This window comes from Xiphophorus maculatus, chromosome 23, assembly GCF_002775205.1.
Source record: "Xiphophorus maculatus strain JP 163 A chromosome 23, X_maculatus-5.0-male, whole genome shotgun sequence".
NCBI classification, from domain to species: domain Eukaryota; kingdom Metazoa; phylum Chordata; class Actinopteri; order Cyprinodontiformes; family Poeciliidae; genus Xiphophorus; species Xiphophorus maculatus.
Genome location: NC_036465.1, coordinates 32,080,040 through 32,096,534, shown reverse-complemented (window position 1 = coordinate 32,096,534; position 16,495 = coordinate 32,080,040). Strand labels below are relative to the sequence as shown.

General features: G+C 43.6%; 1 protein-coding gene across 2 annotated transcripts in view; it reads left to right on the top strand.

Annotated features, from left to right (window-relative positions):
• Positions 1-1,336: 1,336 nt before the first annotated feature.
• The window catches only part of rnf103 (ring finger protein 103), a 48,240-nt gene continuing 33,081 nt past the window's right edge, over positions 1,337-16,495 (top strand). For both annotated transcript variants that reach the window (XM_023329131.1, XM_005813833.3), the window contains exons 1-3: positions 1,337-2,019; positions 8,115-8,266; positions 14,081-14,196. In XM_023329131.1, the coding sequence (XP_023184899.1) occupies positions 1,794-2,019; positions 8,115-8,266; positions 14,081-14,196 (494 nt within the window). In that variant the 5' untranslated portion in view covers positions 1,337-1,793. The remainder of the gene's footprint in view (positions 2,020-8,114; positions 8,267-14,080; positions 14,197-16,495) is intronic.

Sequence of the window (16,495 nt, the reverse complement as noted above, 5' to 3'; positions counted from 1 at the left end):
AATATATGGAGAAAAGTAAAAAGGTTCTTAACATTATGAGGTGTTTAACAGGGTTGACATGGGGTGCTAGTTTTGAATCACTTAAAAATGTTTATTAATTCAGTCAAGAATAGATTAAGGGAGTGCGATATATGGTTCAGAAGCTAAAATTCGGTTAAAAAAATGAGATGTTATTCAAGATAGAGCATTGAGAATTTGTTTAGGGACAGTTAAATAAATTCCAGTATGTGCTTTACAAGTAGAATCAGTAGAAATGTCATTATGTATCAGAAGAAAACAAGTAATAGTTAATTATTGGATAAATTTAAAAGTACATAATGAAGATCATTCAATTAAGAAAATATACAAAAATTGTTGGGAAAGTGGAAAGGAATGTTTAATAGTTTTTGGTCGGTTGAGGATGATAGAGAAAAAACATTCAACATATATAACAAAGAATTTAGTCCAATAGTATTGTGGCCTTTGAGACTGTTGTGGAGATTTTTCTTTAACAAAGAGTGAGGCAAAACTGTTTCAAAACCCAAAGAACCAGAAAAAGAATATATTCTTAATTGGCATTTATTTGAAGGCTCTACAGCGTTCGAAGTCTCTGCACGCCGATCACAGTCAGGAAAAAGAGCCTGGAGCAGAACACAGCTTAGTTTTATAGGGAGAGTTTCATTCCATTCGCATAGTTTGATAATCTACTTGGTTACAGAACAGATAGCAAGCTCGCGTATTTTCTTTCACTAGGGGTGTCAAGCACGTCGTGAGGGTGCATAAAAGAAACAATTTAATTTCTTTATTGAAATACCAAGGCCCAAGAAGTAGTTTCAGAAGACATTCTTATGAACACGTGCATTACACAAGTATCATTATACTGATATGCATTGTTTTACTCATAATCATGTAGTAATCTTAAAATTTTCCACTACAAGACCTACATGAACATGGAAATATATTAATGATCATTATCAAATATTAAAAAAAGAAATATTACAGAAATGTTATAATCAATGATGGAACATGTTTTTATTAGCTGTTAGAAATATGTGAATCAAAGAAGATTACTGAAAACGGTAATAGGTTTTAATAGGGAATTGAAATTTGAGAATGTGGTTGCTCAGTTAAATAGTAATGAAGGAAAAGAGAAGGTTTGTCGTTTTTTAAAAAAAATAAAAATTACAGGGCTCATTAGGAGAACTTGAGGAATAAGTATTAGGATCCAAAAGGTGGCAGTAGTGAAACAACAATGGCTGCAAGCTCCCGTTAAAATCAAAAGAAGAAGTAGATGCACTTGCCCCCCCACCCCCACCCCCCCTTGATGACGTTTCACAATTCGGTCTCGGTCTCGTGAGATTACGATTTTCCACGTTCTACGTTTGCAAGACGTCACAGCTGTTTGGTAGCGTATGGTAGAGATCAACATCTAGTGTGTCAATAATTTTTGCCGTATACATCGAAAGGCCTTCGGGAGCTGACGGGATCACTGCTGTTCTCTGTGATTGACTGGATCTCTCACGGCTGTCTGTTAGGGGATTTGGTGCACTTGTGCCCGACGTCGGAGGCCTTTTTGTTTTGCCTAATGCGTTTGAGGCCATTATTTGCTAACTGAGTTTTAAGTACCGTTTGAATTTCTGGGCTGCCAACACAAGACCATTTTTAACGTCACCTGAGAAAGCAAACAGGGTCAAGAACTCGGACATATTTAAGTTTTCTATAGATCTTCTTGTCTCATTGGAGGATGTGTGTTTGAAGCCTGTTCAAATTCAATCTCTGAATGTTAGATCTCTCCGATTTCCTCCACCTACAAAATGTGGTTAAAACTTTTCTTTTTACTTCTGTATTTCATGGTGTTGTTTTTGCTTGCTAGAATTTTTGAGACTGTAGTCTGGTATGAGACTGGTATGTTCGCCACGCAGCTTGTAGATCCAGTTACTCTTAGTTACAATAAGTTGAAAACCATCTTAGAGTGCAGAGGACTGGGATACACCGGCCTGGCTGAGAAAAAGGATGTCAGCGAACTGGTGGAAAAATCAGGTAAAATCACTCGGAATGTATGGGTGGAAGGTGTCTTCGAAAAATATATACAAATATTTATATTATTATACTTATTAATTTTTGTGTGCAATTTGTTCAGGACTTAGGAACTGAGCGATTATTGTTAGAAATAATTACTTTTCTGTATTATATAATTAAACTATTATTCTTTATTTCCAGAGATTTTAAAGTCATTTTTGTACTTGTTAACTTATGAAAGCCTATTTGAAGTTTGTTTAAATATTCTTTCAAACCCCCATCAGAACCAAGCGCATATCATGGGTTAGAGTCAGAGGAACGAAGATATCAAGTAGGAGAGTAACAGTGAAAGAGATCAATGAGATACGATGAGGCGAGGTTATTGACCTAACCTTCTCCTAGGTGATAAGGAGTATTTTGTATTGCATCTGGGGATGAACGGGAAGCCAGTGAGATTTTTAAAAACAAAGGTGATGTTCCCCTGGAGTGGTGTGGGTAAGTAGATGGGCCACTTAGTTTTGGGTATACTGTAAATGTGTGGAGGGAAGTCCATGAAGGATGCTATTGCTGTAGTTTTGAAGTTATGAAGGAGATAATTATTTGAGCTGTGAAATGAGAGATAAAGAAGGACAGACACGGGCAATGTTGTGTATGTAGAAGAATGATACCCTGGTGATTGCATTGATGTGGTATTGGAAAGAGAGGGAGGAGATGGCAATGGCGTCAAGGTTTTGCACTATGGGGGAGACAGTGGCTGTGTGGCCATAGATGAGGAGGGAAATGGTCTGGGCTGAGGATAGGAGGGAATTGGGACCAGTAATGAGTAGTTTTGTTTTGTTACTGTTGAGTTTTAGAAAGTTGATATCCATCCAGAGTTTGATATCACAATTAATAATAGTAATACTAATAATTTAATAGCCTTTATTTAACCAGGTTTGTCCCATGAGAGCAAAAGATCGTTTATAAAAGAGACCTGGCTAAGACTGGCAGCATTCAGAAAGAGAGAGGGAAAAGGGTCAGAATAGTCACAATAAACATATAGTAAAACATAAAAAAGGAATAATTAAGAAAAGTAATTAAAAATTTCACAAGACTATAATTAATAATACTTCAGTTAATATAAATAGAACAGTAAAAATAAACTCTAAAATGGGGTTTTAGTCTTGATTTAAAATAACTTTGGTTTTCCAGCAAATAGATCCGCAATGATCTGTTAATGTCTGCTGATGAGGGAAAATGCTCAGCGTTGGTTTTATTAGATCTTAGTGCTGATTTTGACACTGTCCACCATGCAATCCTGTTAAACAAGCTAAAGTATTTCTGACTCGGCTTTGGACTGGCTCACCTTTATCTCACAGGGCATTCTGCCGAAGACCCCAATGATGGACAAGAACATTGGACTTCGTGTTCCCTCGCCTGGACGCGGGTCACCGGGGCCCCACTCTGGAGCCAGGCCTGGAGGGGGGGCACGATGGTGAGCGCCTGGTGGCCGGGCTTTTACCCATGGAGCCCGGCCGGGCTCAGCCCGAAGAGGAAACATGGGTCCCCCCTCCCATGGGCATACCACCCGTGAGAGGGGCCAAAGGGGTCGGGTGCATTGTGTGATGGGTGGCGGCAGAGGGAGGGGACCCTGCGGTCCGATCCTCGGTTGCAGAAGCTGGTTCTTGGGACGTGGAATGTCACCTCTCTGGTGGGGAAGGAGCCGGAGCTAGTGTGTGAGGACGAGAGGTTCCTGCTAGAAATAGCCGGTCTCACCTCGACGCATGGCTCTGGTTCTGGAACCAGTCTCCTTGAGAGGGGCTGGACATACTTCCACTCTGGAGTTGCCCAAGGTGAGAGGCGTCGGGCAGGAGTGGGCATACTTGTTTCTCCCCATCTAGGCGCCTGTACGTTGGGGTTTACTCCGGTGAACGAGAGGGTAGCCTCCCTCCGCCTATGGGTGGGGGGACGGGTCCTGACTGTAGTTTGTGCTTACGGGCCGAACGACAGTTCAGATTACCCACCCTTTTTGGAGCCCTTAGAGGGGGTACTGGAGAGTGCTCCTCCTGGGGACTCCCTTGTTCTGCTGGGGGACTTCAACGCTCACGTGGGCAATGACAGTGAGACCTGGAGGGGCGTGGTTGGGAGGAACGGCCCCCCCTATCTGAACTCGAGTGGTGTTCTGTTGTTGGACTTCTGTGCTCATCATGGATTGTCCATAACGAACACTATGTTCAAGCATAAGGGTGTCCATATGTGCACTTGGCACCAGGACACCCTAGGCCGCAGTTCGATGATCGACTTTGTCATCGTTTCATCGGATCTGCGGCCGTATGTCTTGGACACTCGGGTGAAGAGAGGTGCGGAGCTGTCCACTGACCACTACCTGGTGGTGAGTTGGCTCCGGTGGTGGGGGAGGAAGCCGGTCAGGCCTGGTAGGCCCAAACGTGTTGTGAGGGTCTGCTGGGAACGTCTGGCGGAATCCCCTGTGAGACGGAGCTTTAACTCCCATCTCCGGCACAACTTCGAACATGTCACGGGGGAGGTGGGGGACATGGAGTCTGAGTGGACCGTGTTCCGTGCCTCCATTGTCGAGGCGGCCGATCGGAGCTGTGGCCGCAAGGTTGTCGGTGCCTGTCGCAGCGGCAACCCTCGAACCCGTTGGTGGACACCTTCGGTGAGGGATGCCGTCAGGCTGAAGAAGGAGTCCTACCGGGCCTTTTTGGCCTGTGGGACTCCGGAAGCAGCTGATAGGTACCGGCAGGCGAAGCGGCATGCGGCTCGGGTGGTTGCTGAATGCAAAAACTCGGGCGTGGGAGGAGTTTGGAGAGGCCATGGAGAAAGACTTCCGTATGGCTTCGAGGCGATTCTGGTCCACCATCCGACGTCTCAGGGTGGGGGTGGGGGTGGGGGGGAAGCAGTACGGCACCAACACTGTTTATAGTGGGGATGGTGTGCTGCTGACCTCTACTCGGGACGTTGTGGGCCGGTGGGCAGAGTACTTCGAAGACCTCCTCAATCCCACCAACATGCCTTCCATTGATGAAGCTGAGCCTGGGGACTCGGGGTTGGGCTCTCCAATCTCTGGGGACGAGGTCACCAAGGTGGTTAAAAAGCTCCTCGGTGGCAAGGCTCCGGGGGTGGATGAGATCCGCCCGGACTTCCTTAAGGCTCTGGATGTTGTAGGGTTGTGTTGGCTGACACGTCTCTGCAATATTGCATAGACATCGGGGGCAGTTCCCCTGGATTGGCAGACTGGGGTGGTGGTCCCCCTGTTTAAAAAGGGGGACCGGAGGGTGTGCTCTAATTATAGAGGGGTCACACTCCTAAGCCTCCCTGGCAAGGTCTATTCAGGGGTCCTGGAGAGGAGGGTCTGTCGGATAGTCGAAGCTCGGATTCAGGAAGAGCAGTGTGGCTTCCGTCCTGGTCGTGGAACACTGGACCAGCTCTACACCCTCGGCAGGGTCCTGGAGGGTGCATGGGAGTTCGCCCAACCAGTCTACATGTGTTTTGTGGACTTGGAGAAGGCGTTTGACCGTGTCCCTCGGGGAGCCCTGTGGGGGGTTCTCCGGGAGTATGGGGTACCGGGCCCTTTGATACTCGGCGAAGAGCTTAATAACAAGAGCATCAAAGGGAAAAGAAAGAACAAGAAATAAAAGACTCAGAACTGTTAAAAGTTAGCGGTTGCTAATCATGAATTACCGCTAATGGAGATGAAAATATGGCAGTTCCAAGTTTTTTTCCAAGATATGACCTGTATGACCGGTGTCAGAGTCTGGTCCGCATTGCCGGCAGTAAGTCGGGCTCGTTTCCAGTGAGAGTTGGACTCCGCCAGGGCTGCCCTTTGTCACCAATTCTGTTCATCACTTTCATGGACAGAATTTCTAGGCGCAGCCAAGGTGTTGAGGGGATCCGATTTTGTTGGCCTTAGGATCTCATCTCTGCTTTTTGCAGACAATGTGGTCCTTTTGGCTTCATCGGGTCGTGATCTGCAGCTTTCGCTGGAGCGGTTCACAGCCGAGTGTGAAGCGGCTGGGATGGGGATCAGTGCCTCCAAATCCGAGGCCATGGTCTTGAGCCGGAAAAGGGCAGAGTGCCTTCTCCGGGTCAGGGGGGGTGTCCTACCCCAAGTGGAGGAGTTCAAGTATCTCGGGATCTTGTTCACGAATGGGGGAAGAAGGGAACGGGAGATCGACAGGCGGATTGGCGCAGCGTCTGCCGTCAAGCGGGCGCTGTACCGGTCCGTCGTGGTGAAGAGAGAGCTGAGCCAAAAAGGGAAGCTCTCGATTTACCGGTCGATCTATGTTCCCACCCTCATCTATGGTCATGAGCTTTGGGTCATGACCGAAAGAACGAGATCGCGGATACAAGCGGCCGAAATGGGTTTTCTCCGTAGGGTGGCTGGGCTCTCCCTTAGAGATAGGGTGAGAAGCTCAGTCATTCGGGATGGACTCAGAGTAGAGCCGCTGCTCCTTCACATCGAGAGGAGCCAGTTGAGGTGGCTCGGGCATCTGGTCAGGATGCCTCCTGGACGCCTCCCTGGTGAGGTGTTCTGGGCACCTCCCACCGGGAGGAGGCCCCGGGGAAGACCCAGGACACGCTGGAGGGACTATGTCTCTTGGCTGGCCTGGGAACACCTCGGGATTCCCCCGGAAGAGCTAGAAGAAGTGGCCGGGGAGAGGGAAGTCTGGGCCTTCCGTCTGAAGCTGCTACCCCCGTGACCCAACCCCGGATAAGCAGAAGAAGATGGATGGATGGATGGATGGATGGCTATCTGCATTAAGATGGACAGGTTTTCCTTTGACTATGCCCCATTAACGTGTGGGGTGCCACAATGCTCAGTTTGGGGTTCACTTTTGTTTTCTTTTTATATTATTCCACTTGCTGGCATTATTCAGCAAGTGATAAGATATATCTTAGGGTATCTTATCAAGTGATAAGATATCTCTTATCACATTTACATGGATGACATTCAATTGTATTTTTCGTTTAGACCCATCAACTGGACAGGTTGGCCATCCTCGTCCAATGTTTGTCCTGTATCAGTGACTGACTCTCCAGTAACTCTGGTTTTAAACACCAGTAAGATAGAAACTATGATTATTGCTCCCAGTCACCTGCACCAAATATAAGCCAGACAATTGCATCCTTCTTCCTGTTAGTAAAATCAAAGGTAAAATCTAGGTCACATTTGATTCATCATTAGGCTTTGACTCACACATTAAGATTGTTTCCTGTTCTTGTTTCTTTCATTTGAGAAACATTTCTAAAATTAGGCAAATGGTCTCCAGAGTTCACCTAGAGAAAATCATTCATGCTTTTGTGTTATGTCGTCTGGACTACTGTAATGCCCCTTTTAACCGCCTGGATAAATCCTCAATTTCATGTTTGCAGTCGGTACAGAACGCAGCAGCCAGACTTCTCTCCAAATCTAGTTAATTCTGTCATATCACTCCTTGTCCAAATTCATTACACTGGCTCCCAGTTGATTTTAGAATTTGTTTTAAAGTTCTTGTGCTGACATACAGAACATTACATGGCCAGGTTTTTGATTATTTTTGGCAACTTTTAGCTAAACATTCTGCTGCTTGTGGTCTTCATTCTCAATGTCTGAATCTTTTGGTTGTTCCACGAACATGGTTAAAAACTAAAGGGGACTGGGCCTTTCAGTCAGTGGCCCCAAGGCTGTGGAACAGCGGGCCCTTGCAGCTCCATATTGCTGACTGGAGGTTTTTAAAAAGCAACTAAAAACATTTTTATTTTCCCAGGCTTTTATTTCTTGATTTTATTGTGTTCCATATGTTGGTTTTATGTTTTGTACGATTTTAAGGTTGATTTCTATTTTACAGCGCTTTGGAATTTTATGTCTGTGAAAAGCTCTTTATAAATAAACTTAGTTTATAGGACCAGCTGCAGCTCTCTGAATGATTTTTAGGCAATGATTATTCACTGTACTGTGAAGACAGCACAGTAATCAGTTAGACCAAAAATAGACTTTAAAGTAGACTTTTTAAAAAAGCTCCAAATAGTGGCTTTCAAGTCCTCTGAATCTGAATTCAGGTCTGGCATATCTTGAAGCACTTTGCAAGTCACACTTAATCAAGCACTTAGCTCCACTGTTTTTAATCTGCACACAGGAGAATTAACGCAAGGGGAGCTGTATTCAGCCATCAAGAAAGCGAGAGAGCAGACGGAGGCTGGAGATTCCAGCACTACTACAGCATTCAGTGGGGAGATGCACTTCTATGAATTGGTGGAGGACACTAAAGATGGAATTTGGCTGGTTCAGGTAAAACTGGGAATTTATATGTAGTCATGAATAGAAAATGCAGAAAATTAGTGTCTTTTTAGCTTAGAAAAGCAGGGAACAATTCTGTTTTTTTTAAATAACAATGGGCATACCCTGCTCTGAGAGTAACAGTATCAAAAATGTCAACTTGAAATACTGCTTTCAGTTCCTTTTACTCTTGCATCTCTTGTGTGATCTTCCATTAGACTATTCTGTACAGATAGTTTATAATACTTCTCCATCTGCAAGCTGGACTAAAAAAAACAATTAGTCATACATAGAGGTGGGTACAGCACGCAAAACCTGTACTACTGTAAGAATTGCACTTTGTGAACATATTTTTAAAATTTAGTCAATTACTCAAAGTGAGAGTAGAAAAAAGCATTTGATTAAAAAGGCTACTTAAATACCAAGTAACAGGACATCTTATTTAATATTGTGAAATGTCATCAGACTGAGAAAAATATAAAATGTGTAAATTCATATATTTAAGACTGAACTTAAAATTATATAAATAAATGTGTGTTGTGCAAAAATATTTGTAACTGTTACATTTCCATATTTTGTCACATCATAACCACAATTATATTTCATAGGGATTTCAAGTGAAAAACCAACATAAAGTCATAAACAATTGTGAAATAGAAAATTATACATGCTTCAAAACAATTTTTACAAATAAAAAACTGAAAAGTGCAGTGTGCAAACGTATTCAATCCCCTTTTCTCTGAGTGCAACCACTTGCCCGCAGCAGTACTGCTAATGACTAAATAGAGTCCACCTGTGTGTAATCTAATCGGTACAAATAAAGCTGCTCTGCGACGGCCTCAGAAGTTGCTAAGAGAATATTGGGGAGCAAGCAATATCATGAAGTCCAAGGAACACACCAAATGGGTTGTGGAAAAGTTTAAAGCAGGCTTAGGCCATAAAAAATTTCCAAACATCTTATGGAGTGTTGTTCAAGCCATCATCCCGGAATACATAAATTATGGCACTACCAAAACAAGGCCGTCCACCTAAACTTAGAAGCCAAACAAGGAAAGCACTGATCAGATCTGTGTGTGTGCATCTGATCAGTGTGCACACACACTGATCAAATCCATTCCAGTACCATTACAGGTGTTAGAATCCATTCTAACGTTTATTTGTGAACCATTCCATTGTAGATTTTGCTTTATGTTTGGGATCATTGTCTTGTTGGAAGATAAATCTCCGTCTCAGTCTCTGGTTTTTTGCAGACTCCAACAGGTTTTTTCCAGAATGATCCTGTATTTGGCTCCATTCATCTTCCCATCAATTTTAACCATCTTCCCTTTCCCTGCTGAAGAAAAGCAGGCCCAAACCATGATGCTGCCACCACCATGTCTGACAGTGGGGATGGTGTTTACAGGGTGCTGAGCTGTGTTTCTTTTATGCCAAACATATTTTGCATTGTGGCCAAAAGTTTGATTTTGGTTTCATCTGACCAGAGTACCTTCTTCCACATGTTTGGTGTGTTTCCCAGGTGGCTTGTTTAGAGGGACAGCCAGGTCTTAGTGAGTAGATTAGCTGTGAGTAGATTAACAGTGATCTGGCACTTCTTCTAGTGATGGGCCAGATGACACCGAAACCTCGGCAAATGTGCCAAGCAAACAAGATGAAACCCCATGTTGGTGCGTGTATCTTTAAGGAAGACCACATGACTGATACAGTACAGGAAGACCACATGACCACTATACAGTTCCCGTGTTGTTTGGATGTGAGCGCACCAAATTGTATTGATGAGGGAGAAACTGTGTTGACACGTTTGTGGGTTTTGTTGGATGGAGATACTTTGTGTTCTTTGCTTTGGGTTGGTTTTTAGCTCATATTTGATTACCTGCATGGATGAACTAAGGAAAAGGAAGTTTTCTCCCGTGTGGGATCATTTTGATCTTATAACGGAAAATAATTATTCCGTTCTCATTTCTACTTTTGATCATTTTTCTTTCAGATTATTCAAATTCCTTGTCATGGGATATTTTATTTATATTGTAGGTGAAAAATATAGGACTTGCTCCTAAGTTTTGTCTTACTGTAACCAGAGCACTTCCACAATGATGAGGCATCAACGTGCCTGGCATGAGGGGGATGAACCGGTTAACACTCCCGTCTTTATTTAATTTGCCTGAAATTACTTTCTAAATCCAGCAGATGTCACCATAAGTGACAAAGCAACACAGTTTCAACACAGTGTTGACACAGTTTGAGAAATGTGCCACACACTCAGTGAGGCCTCATCTGCCCATTACTAACTCCTTCCATTTCAGTATGATTGCTTGCACGGTGCTTCTTGAGATTTTTAAATATTTTTGTATCTAAATCTGGCTTCTCCACAGCAGTATCTCGGACCTGCCTGGTGTGTTCCTTAGTCTTCATGATACTCTCTGCGCTTTAAACACAACCCTGAGATGATCACAGAGCAGGTGCATTTTTACGGGGACTTGATTACACACAGGTGGATTCTATTTATCATCATCAGTCATTTAGGACAACACTGGATCATTCAGAGATTCTCATTGAACATATGGAGTGAGTTTGCTGCACTGAAAGTAAAGGAGCCGAATAATATTGCATGCTCCACTTTACAGTTTTTTATTAGTTAAAAAAGTTTAAAATATCCAATAAATTTCGTTCCACCTCACGATTGTGTCCCACTTGTTGTTAATTCTTCACATAATAATAATAATAATAATAATAATAATAATTTATAATAATAATAAAAAGAAAATGTATGTGTGTGTATATATACACATTTTTATTATTATTATAATATATTATCATAATATTATATTATTATTATGATAATAATAATACCCTATTATTATTATCATAATAATATATTATTATGATAATATATATATATATATATATATATATATATATATATATATATATATATATACACATACACACACAAGGCCAGCCCAAGCCTCCCTAAGCGAAATTTGGTTTTGGGGCCCTCTAGTTCTGCTAACAATGTGGACTTGCTGCAATCAGCAGTCCAATTATTAGATCATTCACACCTGCTATAAACTTATTGCATCTCTGGCAGTGCTGTTTACACTATATACATATATACTGCTCAAAAAAATAAAGGGAACACTTTAAGTGTTAAACACCTGTTTAAGTGTTCCCTTTATTTTTTTGAGCAGTGTATATACATGTATACAAATGTATACATATACATTTATTGGCCAACTGATTTCCTTAATTTTGGTGGATTGTGATTGGCCGATACTTACATGTGAAGCCCATCTTATCCCCTAATCTTATCTTTGTCAGCAAAGGTTTAAAAATCAGTCTCTGTCCTCTTCTGCTCTACAGTGAGAGGTTGGACTGACAGACCAGCCCACCAGGTCGGGTCTGCATGTTTGCAGTTAACAATATTCACCCCTCTGTTGCCAACTCAGTGACTTTCTTGCTATATTTAACGACATTTCAGACAAAAAAAATTCATATCAGCCAAAATCAAAATCAGCAGGTCAGGCTTTTAAAGATCGGTAACCAGGGATCGGCCAGAAAACTGCAATCGGTGCAGCCCTACACACATATTCATGACATTCTTTGATTAAATACTGTAAATTAATCTTAAGCATTACTCCAAAAGCTAAAAGTAATTTTTTGAGATATTGTTTTGCTTACTTAACTTCTGACCGGAGCTTTTGACTTTTGGATGCGCATCGCACATGGCACAGTTGCTCATGTTACCGACGAAGCGTGCGGTACCTACCGCGGCCACTAGGGGCCCCCAAGAGCAATTTATTGTTATTTTTTTATCCATAAAATAATGATTTCTACATAAATTATCAAATATATATCATTGTAAAAACAAATCACTTCATAGTAAAATAGTGTGTTTTTGATATTATAATGACAGAAATTATTACTAAAAAAACCCAAAACTGCTCCACTGAGGGGGCCCCTTAGTGGCCCTGGGGCCCTAAGCAGCTGCTTAGTTTGCTTATGTCTAGGGCCGGTCCTGCATACACACACATATATATATACAGTATATACTGTATATACACTGCTCAAAAAAATAAAGGGAACGCTCAAATAACACATCCTAGATCTGAATGAAAGAAATATTCTCATTGAATACTTTGTTCTGTACAAAGTTGAATGTGCTGACAACAAAATCACACAAAAATCATCAATGGAAATCAAATTTATTAACCAATGGAGGCTTGGATTTGGAGCCACACACAAAATTAAAGTGAAATAACACTACACACTGATCCAACTTTAATGTAATGTCCTTAAAACAAGTCAAAATGAGGCTCAGTATTGTGTGTGGCCTCCACGTGCCTGTATGACCTCCCTATAACACCTGGGCATGCTCCTGATGAGGTGGTGGATGGTCTCCTGAGGGATCTCTTCCCAGACCTGGACTAAAGCATCCGGCAACTCCTGGACAGTCTGTGGTGCAACGTGACGGTGGATGGAGCGAGACATGATGTCCCAGACGTGCTCAATCGGATTCAGGTCTGGGGAACGGGCTGGCCAGTCCATAGCTTCAATGCCTTCATCTTGCAGGAACTGCTGACACACTCCAGCCACATGAGGTCTAGCATTGTCCTGCATTAGGAGGAACCCAGGGCCAACCGCACCAGCATATGGTCTCACAAGGGGTCTGAGGATCTCATCTCGGTACCTAATGGCAGTCAGGCTACCTCTGGTGAGCACATGGAGGGCTGTGCGGCCCTCCAAAGAAATACCACCCCACACCATTACTGACCCACTGCCAAACCGGTCATGCTGAAGGATGTTGCAGGCAGCAGACCGCTCTCCACGGCGTCTCCAGACTCTGTCACGTCTGTCACATGTGCTCAGTGTGAACCTGCTTTCATCTGTGAAGAGCACAAGGCGCCAGTGGCGAATTTGCCAATCCTGGTGTTCTCTGGCAAATGCCAAGCGTCCTGCACAGTGTTGGGCTGTGAGCACAACCCCCATCTGTGGACGTCGGGCCCTCATACCATCCTCATGGAGTTGGTTTCTAACCGTTTGTGCAGACACATGCACATTTGTGGCCTGCTGGAGGTCATTTTGCAGGGCTCTGGCAGTTCTCCTCCTGTTCCTTCTTGCACAAAGGTGGAGGTAGCGGTCCTGCTGCTGGGTTGTTGCCCTCCTATGGCCTCCTCCACATCTCCTGGTGTACTGGCCTGTCTCCTGGTAGCGCCTCCAGCCTCTGGACACTACGCTGACAGACACAGCAAACCTTCTTGCCACAGCTCACATTGATGTGCCATCCTGGATGAGCTGCACTACCTGAGCCACTTGTGTGGGTTGTGGAGTCCGTCTCATGCTACCACGAGTGTGAAAGCACCACCAACATTCAAAACTGACCAAAACATCAGCCAGACAGCATAGGTACTGAGAAGTGGTCTGTGGTCCCAACTGCAGAACCACTCCTTTATTGAGTGTGTCTTGCTAATTGCCAATAATTTCCACCTGTTGTCTATTCCATTTGCACAACAGCAGGTGAAATTGATTGTCAATCAGTGTTGCTTCCTAAGTGGACAGTTTGATTTCACAGAAGTTTGATTTACTTGGAGTTATATTGTGTTGTTTAAGTGTTCCCTTTATTTTTTTGAGCAGTGTATATAAAGATGATGTGTTTATTCAAAGTTTGGTTTACTGCACTTACCATAAAAGTGGAGAAAAATATGTGTTCAGACTCATATTAGTTTGGATAAATAGGGACACTATTGTTTTTTTTCCCCACGAAGCAACTGTTTGTCTTTACATATGTTAATTTTAACTGTGACATCATCATGTCCATGTGTATACTTGCAGGTTGTAGCCCAGGACCAGGAAGCTGTGCTCAGTCAAACGAACTGGGGAAAAATGGTGCTGAAGCTGTCTCAGTTTGGAATCAGAACTGGAACCTTCAACTGCTCCACTGACTTTAGGTAGGAATCGGCTAGTTCATCCCAAAATGTTCTTTTTAAACTATCCATACACAATCAAGTTGTATAGATTGGTGCTCTATTAAAGTGGTTATAGCTTTGAAGTGTTTTTGAAAAGTCTCTGGTCATGGAAACGATGCAAAGCAACTACAAAAACGAGTCAGCGCAGTAGGATTTATTGGATGTATAGAATAAGTAAATGATAATTGGCCTGTACTCCTGGTCCGTTGGATTTATCAAGTCCAGAGGACCCCAAGGCGTGTCACACTGCATTCAGTCCTTCGTACACACATTCACATGCTGATGGTACAAGCTACTGGATAGTAAGCACAGCTGCCCTGGGGCAGTTTGATAAAGGTGAGACTTCCATGCACTGGGGGGTGAAATGTCTTGCCCAAGGACACAATGACAGAGGCGGTCAAACTGGCAACCCACTGATTGCGGGACGTGACGTGTGGTCCGGGGAGGCACCTGCCATCACTTTTCCATAATGGCAGGTGAGGCAGGTGAGGCTCCAGCTCGTAGTTGGATCTTGTTTAAAGGATTTAAAGTGTACTCATTCCAATTACAGGGCCTCGAAAGAGTCCTGTATTGTTATTTTTCGTCACCTGCCATCATGGAAAAATAACATATAATGATTAAATAATTTATATTGCTTTTTTCACTCTGTGGTTTGTACTATAAAGTACCTATTTTTCATTTAACTTAACAAATCCCACTATTTTTTTTCTTCAAAATTGCTGAATTTTGGCATTTTCCTATTCAAATGCTTGGAAGTGCAGCTGGTGAGGCAACAGTGAGCTGAGCCTCACCTGGGATTAATCAACGATTGATCAACCTCTCGCTAATTTCACTGGCTGCCATTCTATGAGAGCATGTTCCTCCTGTCTGCGTCGCCAATAAAATGGCTAAAGAACATTTAATGTATGAGCTGATTTTCCATAATTTAGCTTATGTATATATGTATTTAGCTTATGCAGTGTTTTTTGTCACCAACCGTGTGTGTAATGTGTTTATTGTGCTGAGGACTGATCAGAAACGGCAGAGAACAGATTTGAGGTGAGGCAGGCAGTTCTCTTGCCTCATGGCAGGGGGTGCTCATGATCCCAGACATTGTGACTTCACAACTGCAGAGTATGATACAGTAACAGCGAGCTACATACAGTAGCATACAACAAAGTCAAGTGCAGCGATATATTTATAGTTTTCTCCTCTTACCACAGCAATCACTTAATAATCGCAAAATAAACATTAAGCCTAAAACCATACTACTGCAACAGATTGAATGTTCTGCTCTTTGTGACGGAAATACGAGTGTTGTTTTTTTTTTGGGGGGGGGGGGGGGGGGGGAGGTTGTCAGTTGCTATGGCAATGAGTGTCCCTTTGCTGTGGACCATAGCAAGGAATTAATATCTAAAAATTTCCTTATGTAAACGATAATATCCATGGTTTATATATATATATATATATGGGGTACCGGGCCCTTTGATACGGGCTGTCAGGTCCCTGTATGACCAAGTGTCTTACAGGGACCTTACTGCCGCATTGCTGGCAGTAAGTCGGGCTCATTTTCGGGGAGAGTTGGACTCCGCCAGGGGTGCCCTTTGTCACCGATTCTGTTCATTACTTTTATGGACAGAATTTCTAGGCGCAGCCAAGGTGTTGAGGGGACCGCTTGGTGGCCTTAGGATCACGTCTCTGCTTTTTGCAGATGATGTGGTCCTATTGGCTTCATCAGGCTGTGATCTGCAGCTCTCGCTGGAACGGTTCGCTGCTGAATGTGAAGCGGCCGGGATGAGGACTGGTGCCTCCAAATCCGAGGCCATGGTATTGAGCTGGAAAAAGGTAGAGTGCCTTCTCCGGGTTGGAAGGGTGTCCTGCCCCAAGTGGAGGAGTTCAAGTATCTCGGGATCTTGCTCAAAAATGAAGGAAGAAGGGAGCGGGAGGTCGACAGGCAGATTGGCGCAGCGTCTGCCATCAAGCGGGCGCTGTACTGGTCCATCGTGGTGAAGAGAGAACTGAGCCAAAAAGCGAAGCTCTTGATTTACCGGTCAATCTACGTTCCCACCCTCATCTATGGTCATGAGCTATGGGTCATGACCGAAGAACGAGATCACGGATACAAGCGGCTGAAATGGGTTTTCTCCGTAGGGTGTCTGGGCTCTCCCATAGAGATAGGGTGAGAAGCTCAGTCATCCAGGAGGGACTCGGAGTAGAGCCATTGCTCCTTCACGTCGAGAGGAGCCAGTTGAGGTGGCTCGGGCATCTGGTCAGGATGCCTCCTGGACGCCTCCCTGGTGAG